The sequence below is a fragment of the Macrotis lagotis genome, chromosome 3 (assembly GCF_037893015.1).
Source record: "Macrotis lagotis isolate mMagLag1 chromosome 3, bilby.v1.9.chrom.fasta, whole genome shotgun sequence".
In the NCBI taxonomy this organism is placed as follows: domain Eukaryota; kingdom Metazoa; phylum Chordata; class Mammalia; order Peramelemorphia; family Peramelidae; genus Macrotis; species Macrotis lagotis.
This window is the reverse complement of record NC_133660.1, coordinates 291,172,250-291,191,929: the sequence shown is the minus strand read 5'-3', so window position 1 is coordinate 291,191,929 and position 19,680 is coordinate 291,172,250. Positions and strand designations below refer to the sequence as shown.

Genomic DNA, 19,680 nt, shown 5'->3' with positions numbered 1-19,680 from the left:
TTTCTTAGCCCAGTCATAGTCCATCATTCTTTATATTTGTTAGTGAAATCACTGATTAACCTCTTTGCTTTCCCTGAATCAGATAACTCTTAAGTTCAGTCTATCTACCACAAAATTGCTAAAACAAATTTCAAGGAGGGTGGGTTTCAGGAATAGATCATTGATTTAAAAATGATGAAAAAGCATGATTCCAAGGAGTTGACAGAATGGGCAGACTGTGTAGGGAATGAGGCACCATAGAGCAGAGGTAGAGGACAAAGAGATTACTGGGGATCTTGAAGGACGACCATGATTTTACTTAAAGGTATCTATCATGTTAGATAATCAATAAAAATGAGGAAATGATGTGTGGTAAAGAATAAACCGTGGAACTTTCACCATAAAGGAAAGGAGGGGGCACTAAGAAGGCAGAGAGGCTTATAGTGCTCAGTAGTCAAAAAGTTTCTGAAATTTCCCAATCTAATTCACTTTAGAAGTTTGCATGTAGATTCTTTATGTGCTCTATCTTGCAAGAAATTGTAGGAACAGGAAAGCAGGGTATATTGTTCAGAAACAGATGATTGTGTCCAAACAGTAAATTTCAAACTTCAGATGAGGTTCATATCTTCATTTCATGAGTGATCTCTCTGCCGTAAACATCAAAGCCTCAGTGACCACAAATGATCTGCTTTTGAGGACAGAGACTTTGCAGCCACTCTACCTTATTGGACCACATGACCTAAATTGGGGTGACCTCCTTCATAATCCACACTTGCATCACATTCCTGTGATATGTGGAAATGGCAAGGGAACATATTCAGACGTGACCGTTAAGTATACGTGAAAAAAGTGTATTTATAGAAACACCCAGCAAAAAAGGGAGGAAATCCAACCCCTTTAGGCCATGATTTGAGATCATTCTGAACCAGATTGAAAGGTTAAGGGGTAGAAATCAGGGTTCTTTGACCTTAGTCCTAGCACCTGCGAGGGGCAAAAAAAATGCTGACTTTTCAGAAACATCGTGCTAAATTAGTCTAAGCCATAGGCCTCAGTTTCTGTCTCAAGAATCAGGCGAGCGTGAAAACCCAGATCTCTGGCTAGAAAAATTATGTCACCCTAACCTTATAAGATATAAACAAAGACAGACCCTCCTGGGAAAGCTTAGGTACACCTCCCTTCTCTTTGGACCATCAAGTTTGACCAGTTGTTGTAAGGGTCAGCAGAAAAGAGGAGGGAATGGGTTGTGGTTTCTGTGGTTTTTCTAACCCTGCTTCAGCTTCTATAATTCAGTTTTTTCTGCTCTCATAGAGAGTTAGGAACTGCCCCTCTTCTTGCAAGAACTGAATGAAATTTTAACTCTTTGCTGCCACTTTGAGAGAACTCTGAGTAGTCATTTTGGGTGAGGGCCTCAATACCCCCCACACACACCCATGAAAATTAAATGACTAAGCTAGACCAATGAGTAAAAGCAGAGAAAGACAACTTAGAGGAGCCATTGTCAGAATCTTATCTGGATCCTGAGGGACAAATAGCATTGGAATTTAAATTAGAAAAGTGATGCCCAATTCTTCTCAATTCTCTCTGATCTGAAACTTCCCACAACACCAGAACAGAAAGACAAAAAAGATGAAAAGAGCACCAGAGAGGTTTGGAGGCCAGCAAATCGTTCTGCAAAGGAATCAGGAAGGAGCACAGGGGCTCAACACCGTCCCACCTACCTGAGAGGAACCAGGGGAGCTGGGAAAGGACAAGAAGTGCCACTTGTCTAGGAGAGAGAGGCATCATCTCTTGCAGTTTCCCCAGAGGCCAGAATTTGCGGTCAGTGGCCCAACTTTCTCAGTGGCAGCCAGTGGGACCCTGGACCCATCACTTCATCGCTCTGAACTTCCTTTCATCACTCATGAAGGACTTACTCTAGAAAAGCTCTGACATCTCTTCTGATTTTTAGGCCACAATCTTATCTATCTTTTGAAAAAGTGCCCAAATGAGGAGGACCCAGGGCTGCCTGGGCTTGCCTGGGTCCCAAAGGTTTCCACGCCTCCCAAAAGAGCCACTTTCAGGCCTGGGATGTTCTGCTTCCTAAAAGTCTTGTCCGATTCAGCGGGAAATGAAAGTAAAATGGCTCAACTCCCTGTGGCAGAGCAAGCAGAATTACCATAGTTCCTATAATAGACTGGTCTGTGTGAAAAAGTAGATGGTTTGGAGGCAGGAAAACCTGAGTTCAGACAGATCTGATCTCAGACACTTATCACTTGGGTGACCCTGAAGGAGTCATTGCATCTCTCATCCTCAGTTTCCTCAAATGTAAAATGGGGACAATAGTAGCGTCTACCTTCCAGGATTGTTGTGAAGATTAAATGGGATATTTATAAAGGTCATACAGTGATAAAGGTACATGGTTGATATATAATGCTTTTTTTTCTCTTTTCTTCCTCAGGCTGCAATTATCTTTTTTTCAGAGAAACATCTATTCTGTGTTTTCTCTGCCTAAGTTGATTTTATAGATCATGGATTTTTAAATTTTTAAATTTAGAATTCTCAAAACATAGATCCACCCTTATCAGTCCCTTATCCATCAACCTCCAGTGGTTCCCTATTAACGCTAGGGCTAAGTATGAACTTCTCTTTCTGAAATCTGAAAATTTAAGAGTTGGCCTCAATATCTTTGGTTGTGTCTTAGACATCATTCTAGATCCATATAAAAAATATAAATATATGTCAATATTTGTCCATCTGTCTACATGCGTGCATCTATATACATTTAGATAAGAATATCTGGACATGCATTTGTGCATAAGTAACATATGTGCTCATTCTGCGTGTGCATATATTATGCATATATACTTACTACATAAGTATATATATACATTTCATATAGTGATATAGATAAGATATAGATTTAAATATATTTAAGTTGATCAGAAATTTCATTTGTATAAGAACTTTGAGGATTTGAGGGAGAAATCTGGGATACTCACCAAAAGACATGCATCATATAATGGGTTTTGGAAATGATAAATGGCTCAACTCAGTGACCCTGTAATCCCAAATTCTTAACTCAGGAGTTAAGCAGAAAATGTCCAACCAGGAAGGGCTCCACACAAGCCAAACTGTTGTCAGCGTTAAGGTGCCCTGCCCATCTTTGATGCTCCCACTATTAAACTCCATGATGTGTGATAGGAAGACATTTAAATAAGATCTCAACAAAAAAAAACAATTAGAGACTTTTGTTGCCCATTGCAGAGCCTACAGAGAACATCCACTCTGTGTTAACATCTCTGCTCTTACACGGTATAAATAGTTCCTGTCCTTCTGCCAGCTCCAGTTCAGGACTGAAAGAAAAAAGGAAACCCCAGCTGGAACCTGGCCTTTCTTTTCTATGATAGAATCATGGCAAACTCTTCTGAGTGGGCAGAATCATTTGAATGCCTGGCTTCGTTTAGTTACTCAAAGATGTAATTGTCCCAAAAGAGAAGCAAATGAAGAAGGTGGAAAAAGGCAGGGAAAAAAACTAAAAAGAAAGACTGCAGATGGCAATGGCATGCTGCTATTATTTATTTTTAAATCTTCATTTCAGATATTCAAAACCATATAGTGAAATGTTAATGTTTTTAGACAGATAGAAAAATTCTCAGGCTAGGAATATAAGCCTTAGGCGAAAAAAAGAACCATCAAAACCAAAGAAAAGCAGAGAAAAATATTAGATTACAGTACTTAGAAGTATGTTCTCTAGAATGTATCATACTCATCCTCATGTGCAGATGGTTATACCCAGGCCCTGACCATGAATTAGAACCAATGGCATTTGTCTTTTCTCACCTGTACTTCCTTTTCTAAAACATCTCCTAGCAGTGGGTCAGACAATGAATACCAGCTCCAGTCTACCCAACATCCTGATGCTACCCTGATGGCTGTCCAAAGTCTCCCAATATGGCTCTCTATGTAGGTCAACTCTATCCATGGTATCCATCCCCAAGATCACACATGAAGAGAAGAATGTTAATGATTTAGTGCAACTGATCCTCAATTGAAAAGGGAAGCAACATGAAACAAGCCTGGAAAGGTAAATTTCAGTCAGATTGTGAAGTATTTTGAATGGTTAGATTAGGAATTTGTAATTCATTCTTAGGATGATAGATGAGGATTCCATTTATTTTTTACAAGTTTATTTTTTATTTTAAAGATGTTAAAATAAGATAAATAATATTCATTTAAAACTCATGTCCCAGGGAGAAAGTATAATAAAGTTAAATGATATTAGTGATCTGCTACATGCATTTCTACATCAATCTTTATTAATTGCAAATGGAATATTGATAACTTTTCTGGGTCCTTTTTTACTAGATTTAAATCCTAAAATGATTTGTCTCTTCAGGGAAGTACTCTGGAATTAGTGATGACTGTAACTTGATCTATCATCTCCATTTCTACAATAATATTCTTCTGGTCCAGTCCATCAGATTCATTAAACAGTAGTTTCAAACAAAAGCCATTTTTTCCATTACTGACTCAGAGTTATAATCCTGGAGGGAAGCAATGATATCAGAACATCAGAGTCAATGGCAAAGTCATCCACCACACTCATGCTGGCAGATCTTATCATCTTCAAGCCTGCAATGCCTAGTCTCAGTGAATGTGGTTTGCAGGTACAGACATATATTTGAAAAATGATGGTAGGAAAGGAGGAAGCAGCTGTAGCTTGATCAGAAAAGCTCAGTACAAAGAACCCAAATGCTAGTGTATCAATCACTAGCTTTCAACGTAGCAGACCTTGAAGTTAAGACTCCCAGAATTAGAGTACCAGTTTCAACTGTGTCCAAGAATGCATTGCAAAAGAACCATTGTTTAACAATAACAAGGGGGGGGGGGAACAGATGATGGAAACTATTCCATGATCCTGGGTCTTCCTGATAAACTTCAATCAAATCTTCTCCATGCCAGGCTCTTGTGGAGTAGGTTTCTCCGGATTCTCTGGAGCAATTCTCTGACCTTCAAAAGAAACCCCAAGTGAATTCATCAGAACAACCCATCTTTAATAGTGTGATTCTTTGAGGATTTTTTTAAATGAGTTGTCATTTTCACCCTGATGTGAATTTTGCTCTGACCCATCCTAAGACTTTGAATCTAATGCATCCCTTTCTGTCTCCACCCCCGCCCAAGTCCTCAGCAGGTTTTGTTTCCTTGTCAAACATAGGAATAGCTGCTTCTCCCCTTGAGATCTCCACCCAATCAAGTGGAAATCATTGCCCCAATTCAGAAAGTCACCTTGCTCTTCCACATTGCACACTACAAGCATTTGAAGTTTCTTAAATAGTCATGTTTCACACAATAGGAAGCTTGTGGGGCAAAGTGTGAGGCAGTGGATGTGGGTGTGGTGACTGTGTCAGATGATTTGGAGATAAATGGAATCTAAGAGTAAAAATATGAGATTGTTTCAATAGTCAACTGAAGAGGTGATGAGATTCTGAATGAGGGAGATGGTAAATTGAATGAACAGGATATGAATCCCAGATGAACAACTTTTTAAAAAATATTGCGATTTATAAGATTTGAGAACAGTGAAGGAGGAGTTGAGGATGATTAAGAGGACAAACCTGCATCCCAGAGAAACTTCTAGTGCCCCAAAGGGAAATATAGAAGTTTGAAGGAAGGGTAAAATTATCAGGGGCAAAACTGAATTGTTTAGAATTGTTAAGTTTGAGATACATATGAACTATTCAATTGAAGACATGGGACTGGCAGCTCATAATGTAGAACCGGACAATTGGGTGGTTAAGTGGATAGAGTGCTAATATCTTGCATTTGGAAAACTGATGAGTTCAAATCTGACTTCAGACACTTATTAACTTTGGGACTTTGGGCAAGTCACTTAACTTTCATCTATAAAATGAGCTAGAGGAGGAAATGACAAACCGTTCTAGTATCATGGCCAACTAAATCCCAAATGGAGTCCTAATGAGTCAAAAAGATTGAACAACAAATACGATGTAGACCTGGAACAAAGTTAGGGAAGCCTCTGAGATTGATCGTGGAGTGACCTGAATAAAGTGATGATGGAATTCTTAAGAGCTAATGAGATGGAAGCAAAAGAGAAATGAAAAGAGTCTAGTAACAGTCTTGGGAGATAATGACACATAGAAGACTGAACACAGGGTGGTAAACTTACAAAGGAGACTGAAAAAGAATCATTAAAAACTGGAGAGAGTAGTCACGAAAACCCAGAAGGGAGAAAGTGCCTAGAAAGAGAAGAGAACCAACAGTTTCAAAGGCTGCAGAAAAGTCCAAAAATATGAGAAAAAAATAACTCTCAAGATTTAAAATTTGTCAATACTTGTAACTTTAGACAAGAGTGTCAGACAAAAGTTTGAATGGACTTCAAAGTGAAGCAATGGGTGGTGTGTTTGTGTGTTTATTTTAACTTTGGGAAAGACTTGGAAATATCTGTAAACAATAGAGAAAAGTGGTGATTGAAGGGACAAGTTTCTGGTAACTTGAAAGTAGCAGGAATTTACAGAGAAGATTAGAATTAAGGGAAATTGGCAAAGTGTCCTGTAAAAAGTAAAATGTTAAAAGAAAATGCAGGTCAAGAAAATCTGAAGGCAGAAAGGAGAAGAAAGAGTATGACAGGGACAGCTAGGTGGTGCAGTGAATAGAGCACTAGCCCTGGAGTCAGGAGTACCTGAGTTCAAATCAGGCCTCAGACACTTAATAATTACCTAGCTGTGTGGCCTTGGGCAAGCCACTTAACCCCATTTGCTTTGCAAAAAAAAAAAAAAACCCTAAAAAAAAAAGAGTATGACAGGCAGGCAAGGGGGACAGTCAGAGAAAATGCCCAGAGATGGAAGAAGGAATATCATGTTTAAGGAATAGCAAGGTGTCCAGTGTTATTTGGAAAGTATATGTTGATGGGAAAGGTGTGTAAGGAAGGTGTAAGAAGATTTTAAAAGGAACAAGGGATCCATTTTATGATGAGTTTAAACACCAAACAGAGGGTATTATATATAACTTTGGAGATAATTGGAAATCAATGGAGATTATTGAAAGGGGGAGGATGAATGAAAGACTCAGACCTGTGTTTTAGGGAAATAACTTTGACAGTCATTGGGATGGACAGTCTTAAGACAGAAGACCAAGCAGCAGCTATTGTTGTAGACTAGTGAGGAGGGATGAGAGCCTTCAGCAAAGTAGCAGAAGTATCAAAGGAGAGAAGCAGGCATAAATCAGAAATCATATGTAGATAGAATCCATAGGACTTGATAAAAGATTAAATAAGGGGAGTGGAAAGATAAGAAGTAGAGGAATATACCTAGGTTGCAAGCCAGTGTGATTAGGAAGATGGTATTCTCAACCATAAGAGGGAATCTAAAAGTGAGTGATTTAGTGGGAATGATGATGAATTTAAGACACGTATTGTTTTAGATGACTAAAGGACAATCAGCAGTGGAAAGGTTAGGGTTAGCTATGTAGATGTGAGGCTCTAGTATAAAAATTATACTTGAATCCCTAAGAGCTGATGAGATCATCATTTGCAATATTATTGAAGGAGGATAGATCCAAGTCAGAGTTCCAAGACATCCCCACACTTAGCAGATGTGACCTGGATGAGGACCTAACAAAAGAGTATGAGAATAAGTGGAAATAGAGGAGATGAAAGTGGAGAGAGGAGTGTCATGAAAATCTAAAAAGAAGATAGTATCGAGGAGAAGAGGGTGGTCAACAGGGTGAAAAGCTGTAGAGAGGTTATTATTTTTGTTTTAACAAGCATTTATTAAATCTATCTGCATGCCAAATACAATGGATAAATAATATCCCATTAGAATCTAACAAAAATCTTGAGATATAGATTCTATTATTATCTTAAAAATAAAACATTTTGCACTATTTGACAAAAACTACTGGGGAAACTGGAAAATAATATGGCAGAAAATAATATGGCAGAGTCATAGCTCAAATCCTATATCAAGATAAAGTGAAAATGTGGACATGATTTACACATAAAGGGGGATAATTTACGCCAATTGTTTACCTGTTAGATATTTGGGGAAGAGAAAAATTGATGGTCAAACAAGAAACAGAGACAAAAAGAGCTGCTAAAAATATTTTTGCACATGTGTCTTTTTTCCCCCTTTTTATTATCTCTTTGGGATACAAGCCTAGCAGTGGTATTACTGAATCAAAGGGTATGCATAGTTTTATTGTCCTCTGGGTGTTGTTACAAATTACACTGCAAAATAGTTGGATCAGCTTGCAACTGCACTAACAATGCATTAGTGCCAGTTTTCTCACATCTCCAACACCTATCATTGCCCTGTTCTGTCATATTAGGTGTGAGTTGGAATCTCAGAGTTGTCCTAATTTGTATTTCTCCAATAGTTATTGAGAGTATTTTTCCAATGACTATAGATAGCTTTAATATTTTCCTCTGAAGCTGTCTATTCATATTGTTTTACCATTTATCAATTTGTATTCTATTAATTATGATTCAGATCTCTAATTTCAGAAATGAGGTTTTATCAGACAACTATAAAAATCGTTTCCTAGTTTTCTGCTTTCCTTCTAATCTTGGTTGTATTGGTTTTATTTATTTTTTTATTTTTCTATTTTTTTTAGGTTTTTGCAAGGCAAATGGGGTTAAGTGGCTTGCCCAAGGCCACACAGCTAGGTAATTATTAAGTGTATGAGATCAGATTTGAACCCAGGTACTCCTGACTCCAGGGCTGGTGCTTTATCCACTGTGCCACCTAGCCGCCCCGTATTTGTTTTATTTATGCAAAAACTATTTAATGTAATCAGGATTATCCATTTTGCATTTCACAATGTTCTCTATTTTTATTTTTTGTTTGGTCATAAATTCTTCTCTTTCTTCATAGATCTAACAGGTAAACAATTCCTTCCTATTCTAATTGACTTATGGTATCACTCTTTATGTCTAAATCATATATCCATTTTGACATTATCTTGGTATAGGGTGTGTCAGGTTGGTCTTTGCTTATTCTGGAAATCCTCTCAAATTGTCTTAAGAAGATATGATTTATTCTGATTTTTTTCTTGCTGCTCTACAATCATTTCCTGAAAATTTTCAGTTTGCTTGTGTTCTTTTTTAGATTTTTTGCAAGATAATGGGGTTAGGTGACTTGTCCAAGGCTACACAGCTAAGTAATTATTAAGTGTCTGAGGCCAGATTTGAACTCTATCCACTACACCATCTAACTGCCCCTTCAGTTTGCTTGTGGAGAAAATCTGAAAAGCATGGAAATTTCTTAACTGTTCATTCATCTTCCCAGAATGCTTTAAATTCATAAATGCTATAGTCCAGATTCAGATTAAAGTTCTCAACCTTCCAGATAATATGACAAAGTGAAAAGTATACATTATGATTGGTTTTTTTGTTTGTTGGGTTTTTGGTTAGGTTCTAACAGTTTTGTTAGTCAGATCCTGTTTTCTTTTCCCCATAAAATGCTAGTGACTGAAACCAGACTCATGGAACTTGGTCACAATCTGAGGGAAATGTTCTGACTATTTTATGAACATATCAGGAAATTCACTAAAATGTTTATTTCCTATAGAATTTATGACTAAACAAGAGACAGACATTATAAAACCCAAAATGAAATTTTTGATTATTAGATTTGATTATTAGATTAAAGAGGTTTTGCAGAAACAAAACCAACACCCCATATTAGAAAGAAAGCAGAAAGTTGGGGAAAATATTTACAGCCAGTGTTTGATAAAAAGCCTCATTTCTAAAATATATGAGAACTGAATAAAATTTATAAGAATACAAATCATCCTTCAATTGATAAATGGTCAGAGGATATGAACAGGCAATTTTCAGATGATGAAATTAAAGCTTTCTAGAATCATGAGTTTATGGGTCTTCCTGACTCCAGGGATGGTGCTCTATCCACTGTGTCACTTAGCTACACTTTTAAGGGAATTTCCAAAATTCATTAGGGAATGGGGATGCTTATTTGATAGAAGCATAAGGATTCAAAACATTTAAATAAATGTATTTAAGTTACCTTACTCATTATTGGTTTACTCTGCTTCTGGTTAATGTCCAGCTCAGTGAAACAAATTTGATGAAGTGTACTTTTACTTTCTGTGATATATGGGGCATGCCAAGACTAAAACAGATGAAACAAACCCAAAGCATTTTCCTAATATATTTTACTTTTAAATATGTATATTTTTACCCTGACAGTGACTCTATAATATTGACATGATTTATTACTTTAAAAAAACTTTGAATTGTAAGTTGTTAATAATTGAAAATATTTAGAAGTCATTTTTACTCTTTTATTGGTAATGCTGTGTTTTTGATAATCCAGTTTCCATGTTTTAAAAAAAGCTAAAGAAACATTGATCGCTTTTTTTCATCAACTGTAAACTATGCATAATTGATGTTAAAGTAAAAAAATGTTAACCATCTTTGTTCTTGGATGTGACTGGAATATAATATTCTCAGATTGTCTGCTTGTGATGAGTGTAACTTAAAGCAAATAATATTTAAAAATGAAAAAATTGTTAGTTTAAATCATTATTAATTAAAGAAATGCAAATCAAAGCAACTCTGAGGTACCACCTTACATCTATCAAATTTGCTAATGGGGAGAAAAAGGAAATCATTAATGTTGGAAGGAATGGAGGAAAACTGGGGTATTAATACATTGTTGGTGGAGTTGAAAAGTGATACAACCATTCTGGAGAGCAATTTGGAATTTTGTTCAAAGGACTATAAAACTGCACATGCCTTTGATCTAGAAAGCAACACTACTCAGTTCTCTACCCTAAAGAGATCATAAAAGGGGGGGGCAACAAATATTTTTAAAGCAATTGTTTTGTGGTGGCAAAAAATTGGAAATTATTCCCATGCCCATCAGTTTGGGGAATGACTGAACAAGTTGTGGTATATGAGTATAAAAAGATACCACTGTTATAAAAGAAATGATGAGTAGAGAGTGGAGCCATGATGGTAGAGAAAAGGCAGGGAGGGACTCACTTGAGCTCTCCCCAAACCACTCCAAAGACTTTTAAATGATGACTTTAAACAAATTCTAGAGTGGCAGAATTCACAAAAAAAGATGGAATAAAACAATTTTCCTGTCCAAGATAACTTAGAAAATCAGGTGGAAAGGTCTGTTACAAAGTGGTAAGAGTTCAGTGCGGCAATCCTGACACAGGAAGCAAGTGAATTATAAACATCTGTGGTGGTTTCCAAGCTCACAGAAGCCAAAAACAACTTAAAAATCAGCTGAAGGTGTCAATCACAACGGGTGAGAGTGGAGCCCTGTCCTGCACAAGCCACACCCCAGAAGCAGGCTTGGAAGCCACAGAATCAGTAGCAGCAGCAGCTTCCAGAGCTCCCAGCCCACATGTAGAATGGGGCCTGGCCAGAGATTATAGGAGTCTCTTTGATAGATCTGAGGCAAGACTCTGTTGTTTTCTCTGTACTTGGACCTGAGTCATATGCTTGGTTTTACTCCTAGTAGGGAGAAGAGATGCAATGGCACATGAGAGCTTGCTGCCCCAAATGAACAGGGAGAGAAGTAGCAATAGCACATGAAAGTTTGCTGTCCCAAGGCAGCAGGGACCCTCCTCACAGAGAAATCAAGAAATAATCAAACAAAATAAAAAATGAAAAAAACAGAACATTGAAATATCTCTTGACTTACCTGAAAACCACTATCACAAAAAAAAAAGAGCCTGGACATCATCTTTCAAGAAATTCAAAATAACACCACCTTGATATACTAGAACCAAAGGGTAAACTTAAAATTGAAAAAGTCCACTGATCACCTACTGAAAGATATACCAAAATGAAAACTTCCAGTAATAGTATCGTCAAATTCCAGTGCTCCCAGGTCAAGAAGAAAATATTCCAAGTGATCAGAAAGAAACAATTCAAGTATCATGGAGCTACAATAGGGATAACACAAGATTTAGCAGCTTCTAGATTAAAGGATTATAAGGTTTGGAATATGATGTTCAGGAAGACAAAAGAGCTTGGATTACAATAAATAATAAACTTTCCAGCAAAATTTTTTCAAGGGAAAAAGATGGGTATTTAATGAAATAGGAGACTTTCAAATTTTTCTGATAAAAGAGATTGTTTCCCTTTTCCAGAGTTTGGGTTTCTCCCTCAAATTAGGAAGGAAACTTTCTCTTTTTAATTTAGCTACTTTTTTTTTTACTATTATATGTAGAGATGCTTTTCAATATCTTTGCTAAGAAAACCCCAAACTGAATCACAAAGTGTCAGACTTGACAATGGTCTCTAAGGTAATTTTAAGATAATATCCACATAAACTAGATGCCTAGTGCTTCTGATTTATTGACTTTTCCAAAGTTCCATTAAGTTTTCAATCTCAATGAAAAAACTATTAAACCCAAGGTACCAACACATCTACCATCTGCAAATGGGAGAGGCAGGTGAGTATATTGAGTTGGTGGACACCTGATCAATTTTGCTGCTAGTACTCTCCAGTGCTAAGTAGTATCACCATATACAAATAATTGGGTAATGAAGAAGTTTACTCACCAATTTCAGCTTGAAGAAGCTTATCTGTGTTTGTGTGTGTGTGTGTGTGAGAGAGAGAGAGAGAGAGAGTGTGTGTGTGTGTGTGAGAGAGAGAGAGAGAGAAAGAGAGCGATAGAGAGAAAGGAAAGAAATAGGGAAAGAGGAAAGGAAGAAAAGAATTCAATCATCTAGATTTTCCATTTCCAATAGTGAGGATGTCTCATCTGACTGAAGGGTCAAAAGACCTAGATGTGGGGCCGACTTCATGCTAATTCACTCTATGATCCTGGAAAAGACATTTTCTCACTTTTTCCCATCTCTGCAATATATATTCTCTAAGATTCATTATAAACTAACAAAGATTGAATCTATCCCAGCTCTCACAATTGTTAAGCTTGTGACCTTCACAAAGTGACATGTCTGAGATTCTATTTTCTCATCTGTAAAATGCAACCCTGGGGTAGCATGGCAACTGGAGTCATCTCCAACTTTAAATCCATAAATCTAAGATAATATTAACTTCCACTCAATTCTTCATTTCTTAGTACTACCCATACTACCCATTCATGAACCTCTTTTTTTTCAAAATTTCCATTTTTTTTTCAATTTCCCAATAAAAAAAATTTTCATGGCAAAAACAAACCCTTCACAGGATAAATCCAAGCTGCCAACATATCTCCTCTCTACACATGAAGGATGCACTGATTGGGGGACTCCGGACCAACTTAGTTCTTAGTATTCACCAGCCATATGTAGTATTACCATATACAAATATTTGGATAAGGAAGAAGAAAATATTACTCACCAAATTCATCTTGAAGTTTGGCTAAGAGAGGGGGAAAAGGGAAGAAAGGAAAGAATTAGTTCATCTAAATTATCTGTTTATAATGCTAAGGATGAATCATTTGACACTTTTATTCTCCAAAGTATACAGGCTTGTTCATTTTGAGTAAGGCCACTGAAGTGTTGTACAAATTCATTGTTACCTTGGGAAATCCATTTTCTCATTTTTTTTCCAATCTGTAAAATGAGATGGTTGTACTATAATCACCTGGATTCCTTATAAACTAGCAATTACTTAATAGATCCCTGCTGTCACACTCATTAACTTTGTGGCCTTTGAAAAGTCAACATCTCTAAACTTCTATTTTCTCATCTGTGAAATGAAAACCATGGGATTACATGGTCTCTAAGGTCAACTCCAACTTTAAATCTATAATTCTAAGATAATAACCACCTTCACTAGATGCTTCCCATTTACATATTTTTTTCAGAATTCCCATTATTTTGTAAATGTTTTCATTGAAAAAAGTGTCATTTTTGGAAAAACAAATACATCACAGGAGAAATTCAATTTATCTCCCCTCTATGAATGGAACAGATTAGGTGAGTACATTGATTGGCCAACTCCCGATCAATTCTGTTGCCAGCATTCTCCAATGGTATGCAGTATCACCATAGACAAATATTAAAATAATGAAGAAGAAAATATTACTCACCAAGTTTAATATGCAGCTTCTCTGTGGTGGGGGAGGGGGACAGGCAGGAGGGAGGGAAGGAGAGAATTAGCTCATCTAGATTATGCATTTACAACATTGAGGCTGCCCCATTTATACTTCTGTTCTCCAAAGTATAGCCTTACTGATTCTGTGGAATGACCACTGAATTAGACATCAGAATATCTAGATTGGGGGGGGGGGGGCTCTTCTCATACCAATTCACTCTATGATCTTGGAAAAGCCATTTTCTCACTTTTCTCATGTCTAAAATGAGAGGGTTTTACTACATAATCTCCAAAATTCCTTATAAACTAAGAAAGAGTAAATCTATCCCAGCTATCACACTTGTTAAGCTTGTTACTTTGGAAAGTAGCCGTATCTCTGAATTTTTACTTTCTCATCTGTAAAATGGAATCTTGGAACTACATGTCTGCTAAGGTCCCCTCCAACTTTAAACCAGTAATTCTAAAATAATCTCAACTTCCACTAGATGTCCTGTTTCTTAGTGCTTCCCATTCACTGACTTTTCCAAAATTTTCTTTATTTTTTCAATTTCTTAATTTAAAAAAACATGTCTTAAAAACAAGCCCGTCATAAAAAAAAAATCCAAGTTGCCAAGTTTTCTCTAAAACTAGGGGAGATTGGGTAGTTGCATTTAGTTGGGGGACTCCTGATCAACTAAGTTCCCAACATTCTCCAAAATGATGTGGTAGCATTATATGCAAATATTTGGACAATGAAGAAGAAAATAATACTCACCACATTCAGCTTTAAACATGGCTACGAGAGAGAGAGAGAGAGAGAGAGAGAGAGAGAGAGAGAGAGAGAGAGAGAGAGAGAGAGAGAGAAATAGGGAAATAAGGAAAGAGGAAGGGAAGGAGATAATTAGCTCATTTAGGTTATACATTTACCACATTTGACAATGCCTAACTTAATGCTTCTCATCTTCAAAGTATACAGGCTAGTTGATGATGAGAAATCACTGAATTAGGGATCAGAAAACCTAGTTTGGGGGCTTGTTCTCATATAATTCATTCTAGGATATTGGGAAAATCATTTTCTCACTTTTTCCATCTGTAAAATGAGATAGTTATATTACACAATCTCTAAGATTCCTTATAAACTAACAATATTTGAATCTATCCCAGCTCTCATCCACTAGCTTTGTGACATTTGGAAAGTGACAACATCTCTGAGCCTCTATTATCTCATCTATAAAATGAAACTATGGAATCATATGCTCTCCTAAATTCCCCTCCAATTTTAAATCAATAATTTGAAAATAATCTCAACTTCTACTAGATGCCTCAAACCTCAGTGCTTCCCATTCACTGACTTTTTTTCAAAATTTTCATTATATCTTCTTTTAAGTTTTTTTTTTTTTGCAAGGCAATGGGGTTAAGTGGCTTGCCCAAGGCCACATGGCTAGGTAATTATTAAGTGTCTGAGGCCAGATTTGAACCCAGGTACTCCTGACTCCAGGGCCAGTGCTCTATCCACTGCATCACCTAGCTGCCCCCTCATTATATCTTCTTAATTAAAAGAACCAAACCTGTCACAGGAAAAATTCAAGCTGACAAAGTCCCCCCCTCTTTTCAAATGGGGGAAGAGTTAGGGGACCCCTGACCAACTCTGTTTACAGCATTCTCTAGTATGACATATGCAATAATGCAAATAGTCAGATAATAAAGAAGAAAATAATACTCACCACGTTCAGTTTTAAATTTGTCTGTGGGGGGGGGAAGAGAGAGAAAAAAAGAGATAAGATTATACATTTATAAGATTATACATTTGCAATAAGGATGATCCCTCATTTGACACATCTATTCTCCAAATTAGAAAAGGTTTGTTGATGAGAAATGACCACTGAACTAGGGATCAGAAGACTAAATCTGGGTCCTCTTCTCATATAAATCCACTCTATGATCTTGGGGAAACCATTTTCTCACTTTTTATCTGTGAAATGAGATGGTTCTACCATATAATCTTTAGGATTCCTCATAAATTAACAATGATTGAGTCTGTCACAGCTGTCATGCATTAACAGTGGCATGTAGAAAGTGACACTGTCTCTGAACCTCTATTTTGTCATTTGTAAAATGAAACCACAGGACTACATGACCTCCTAAGGTCACCTCTAACTTTAAATCAATAATTCTAAAATAATTTCAACTTCTAATAAATGTCTCATTTCTTCATGTTTTCCATTCACTGATTTTTTTTCAAAATTTCCATTATTTCTTCAATTTCTTAATTAAGATACAGATTTTTTTTTAAGCTAAACAAAATCCTCTGCCAAGGTCTCCCTTCTATAAATGGGGAAGACTGAATAGGTACATTGATTTGAGAGACTTTTGATAGTTGCCTTAGGCTGCCTCAACAAATTAACAAAATTGTCAATGCAAAGTATATAGGTTCATAAGACCCCCCCCCAAAAAAAGCAGAAGAACCTTGGGGAAACTTAGTAGCATGATTATTCATTTGATAAGCGGCTCCAGTTTATTTGGCATGTGGTGAATGGCAGCCTCTTTAACTGACTACATAGACTAAGCTGGGCTTGTTTTACATGCAGCTAAGTGAAGCAGTAGATAAAGGAACAGACCCAGAATTAGAAAGACAAATACAAATTCAATCTCAGATACTTATTAGCTTATGGGTCCTTCAATAAGACAATTAATTTCTGTTTCCTCAACTGTAAATTGGGGATAATATAAAAATGCCTACCATCCAGAGTTGTTATGAGGACCTAATGAGATAATATTTATTAAGTACTTAACTCAGGGTCTGGCACATAGTAGGTGCCAGACTTATTACAAAGGCTTATTTCCTTCCTTCCTTCTTCAAATTCACTGAGCCATCCAACCCTTCATCATCTTCTCTGGCAGGCCTCTCCTGAGAGATCCTTGCTCTTGGTCTAACACATTGGCTGAAGACTTCCAGAGAAATACATACTTTAAGGGGAGAAGCCTGGAACTCTGTCTTTTGAATTGTTTTTTTTTTTTTTATCTTCTCATTTATTTATTTTTTTGCTTTAGGTGAAAGAGCTTAGTCTGGAGGTTCAACAGTTTTGAAAGGTCAGAACCAGAAGGGCTCAAAGAATTCAGGAGTCATGGAGGTGAAATCTAGAGTCAATTTTGCAGTTGACTCAGTATCAATTACCTGGAGCCTGAGAAGAGCCAAAAACTTGGGGACCTAGGCCAGTAGTAGCAGAAATGAAACCTCATCAGACATCAGTGCTGCTTCTGGGCATGACCTTGGTTGGACCAAGGTTATATAGACACTGTGCCAAAAGGGAACCCTTTCTCCCCTGAGACCAACAAAGATAGGGGAGAACATGCCCCAAAAATATAGAACAGAAATGTCTATACTTCTGTATTTGCTATATCTTTGAAGTAAAGAACCCTTTATAAAAGTTAATTGAGGAAAACTGGTTAAATGGAACTAGGTGCCCACTCAGTGGACTTAACAGTGGTGAAGACAAAAAAGATCTCTCAAAGGAATCCCTAGAACTGTATGCAATTGCTCCAACTCTAGTATAGGAAGTTCAGAGCAAACTCATTATGCAATTACAGTTGCTTGTCCCCTTCCTCATTGCTTCTTATATAATTCATAGCTTTACATTTATCTATCTTATTCTGAATTTAAGAAATAATATAAGCATTTCCATAAGAGAGTGGAAGAAAAAATTGATTGCCCATAAAACCAAAAATTTCATAAGTACAACTTGATAATCCTTTTAAAAATATAATAATGTTAACTTTACTTTTTTCCCATTTTTCCTTCCCTCCCCACCATCCTAGAAATGGTTGCCATAACAGATAAGCTATATACATATATATATATATATATATATATATACGTGTGTGTTATGTAAAATTATTCTATATGTACTTTAATTTATCAGTTCTTTGTCTCAGCCTGCGTCTTTCTTCATAAATTCTTTTTAGTTAAAAAGATGCTAATACTAAGCCAAATATATATAATATAGATGTGTATCTAAAAAGGAATATACAAGTATATGCATTTGTATATGTACATGAATATGTCCACACAGATATATTTACATGTCTGTGAGTATATGTGAGGATAGATAACATATATATATATGTATATATATATATATATTCTCTTTTTATTTTTTTTTGGAAAAGTAACATGGTATATTAGGTGGAAAGACTGAGAATGCCTTTCCTACATGTTTGTTGTGTGGTCCTGAAGAAGACCTTTAACCCCTCAATGTTCTCAACACTTCTTCAAGACTATAAATTATCCTCTGACACTTAATAATTACCTAGCTGCGTGACCTTGGGTAGGTCACTTAAGCCCACTGCCTTGCAAAAAAACAAAAAACAAAAACAAAAAAAAAGACTAAATTGCTCAGAGGAAGCTAGTCTGCATTGATAGAGGGGGGAGTACCCTCATGGGAGCATTCTCTAGACCAGTGGCTCTATTCCACTTCATGCTAGAACAATCCACCCTGTACAGATTACCTTTGGCCTTTTTTAGCTCCTGGTTCTGAAAAATAAGGTTGCAAAACACTGTGCTTGCAAGGACCAGAGTTACACTCCATGTCAGCATCCAGGAAGAGTCATTTGGACACAAGGCATCTGAAAAATTCAAACCATGAAGTTAAATATTAAGGTATAGAAGGGGTCTCTAGTGATCAACTAGTGAAACCCCCTCATTTTGCAGAGAAGAAAACTAAAGTTCAGGCCAATCTTGTGATTGACTTGGAAGTTTCTTAACTAGACCTTAGAACTCCTAATTCCTGAATGCTCCCAAGGGATGGTTCCTGATTTTCTAGTCAGTGTTCTGACCAAGGGGCTTACTGAACTCAAGCAGATAGAGACCTCTTTCTGATCTGGATGTTAGCACAGCTGGGAAGGCAGACAGGGCCAGGAATGGAGGCTATCTGGCTAATGCTCAGAAGAACAAGTCTCTTTTTCAATCAAATGGAAACTTTGTGTCCCAATTCTGTTAGACTGTGAGGTGTTTGAGAGCATGGATTGTCTTCTGCCTTCCTTTGTCTCCCCAGTATTTGGGATAGTGCCAGACACAAAGAAACCACTTAATAAATACTTGTTGCCAGATTGCAGCCAGTCTAATTCAAAAGAAGAAACTTACTGCTCATGTGTGGAAGATTAGCCACACATTTGATATAAAGCATTTCAGTATAAGAAGTAATGGAATGTTTATTAGGTGACAGCGAGATGAAGAGGAAAGAAAAGAATGAGACTTGGGTTGGCACTGGTGTTCTTGGGTCCCTGACTATGTTTACTCTGCTCTACAGATGACTGTTTGCTTGAATAATAAAAATAATCAGAGAAGATGACTACTTTCTCTTGTCTCCAATGCAGGGTTTAGCTCTTATGTATATAGGAACCCTTTGGCAAAGCTGGAGAAGCTTATAGGCTATTTCTCAAAATCATAAAATGCATTGTATAATAAGGGAAATCAATTTTATGGAAATTCAGTGACCAAAATACATTGTTTAAAATCCTCATACCCTTTTTGTATGCTGAAGTCTTCTATTATGAAAGGAAGGGCTGAGGGGGAAAGAAAAACAGTGAGCCATTTGCTAAGTGAATTGTAAAAAAGGGAGGGAATGACTTGGAAGTCTGTAGAAAGTAACTGCCAGGAAATTTGACTGAGTGGTAAATATTAATAGAATGAAACTCAAAA

General features: G+C 36.7%; 2 protein-coding genes across 13 annotated transcripts in view; both read right to left on the bottom strand.

The window, feature by feature from the left end:
• LOC141518999 (butyrophilin subfamily 3 member A2-like) overlaps positions 1-2,410 on the bottom strand; it is a 42,031-nt gene extending 39,621 nt beyond the window's left edge. For 7 of the 11 annotated variants that reach the window (XR_012477334.1, XR_012477335.1, XM_074231431.1 and 4 more), the window contains exon 1: positions 1,698-2,409. Coding sequence is in view for 8 of the 11 variants with exons in the window: in XM_074231431.1 (XP_074087532.1) it covers positions 1,698-1,764 (67 nt within the window). In the remaining 3 variants the exon portion in view is untranslated. Of the gene's footprint in view, positions 1-1,697 lie in introns of all 11 variants that reach the window. The other 4 variants (XR_012477336.1, XM_074231433.1, XM_074231429.1 and 1 more) reach the window with 2 other exon arrangements.
• Positions 2,411-2,966: 556 nt separating this feature from the next.
• LOC141519001 (butyrophilin-like protein 9) overlaps positions 2,967-19,680 on the bottom strand; it is a 28,744-nt gene continuing 12,030 nt past the window's right edge. Inside the window, exons 5-11 of one of the 2 annotated variants that reach the window (XM_074231435.1) lie at positions 18,489-18,605; positions 15,707-15,727; positions 14,758-14,778; positions 13,999-14,019; positions 13,305-13,325; positions 12,521-12,544; positions 2,967-4,968 (exon numbers count right to left, since the gene is read on the bottom strand). In XM_074231435.1, the coding sequence (XP_074087536.1) occupies positions 4,901-4,968; positions 12,521-12,544; positions 13,305-13,325; positions 13,999-14,019; positions 14,758-14,778; positions 15,707-15,727; positions 18,489-18,605 (293 nt within the window). In that variant the 3' untranslated portion in view covers positions 2,967-4,900. The remainder of the gene's footprint in view (positions 4,969-12,520; positions 12,545-13,304; positions 13,326-13,998; positions 14,020-14,757; positions 14,779-15,706; positions 15,728-18,488; positions 18,606-19,680) is intronic. The other variant, XM_074231434.1, reaches the window with a different exon arrangement.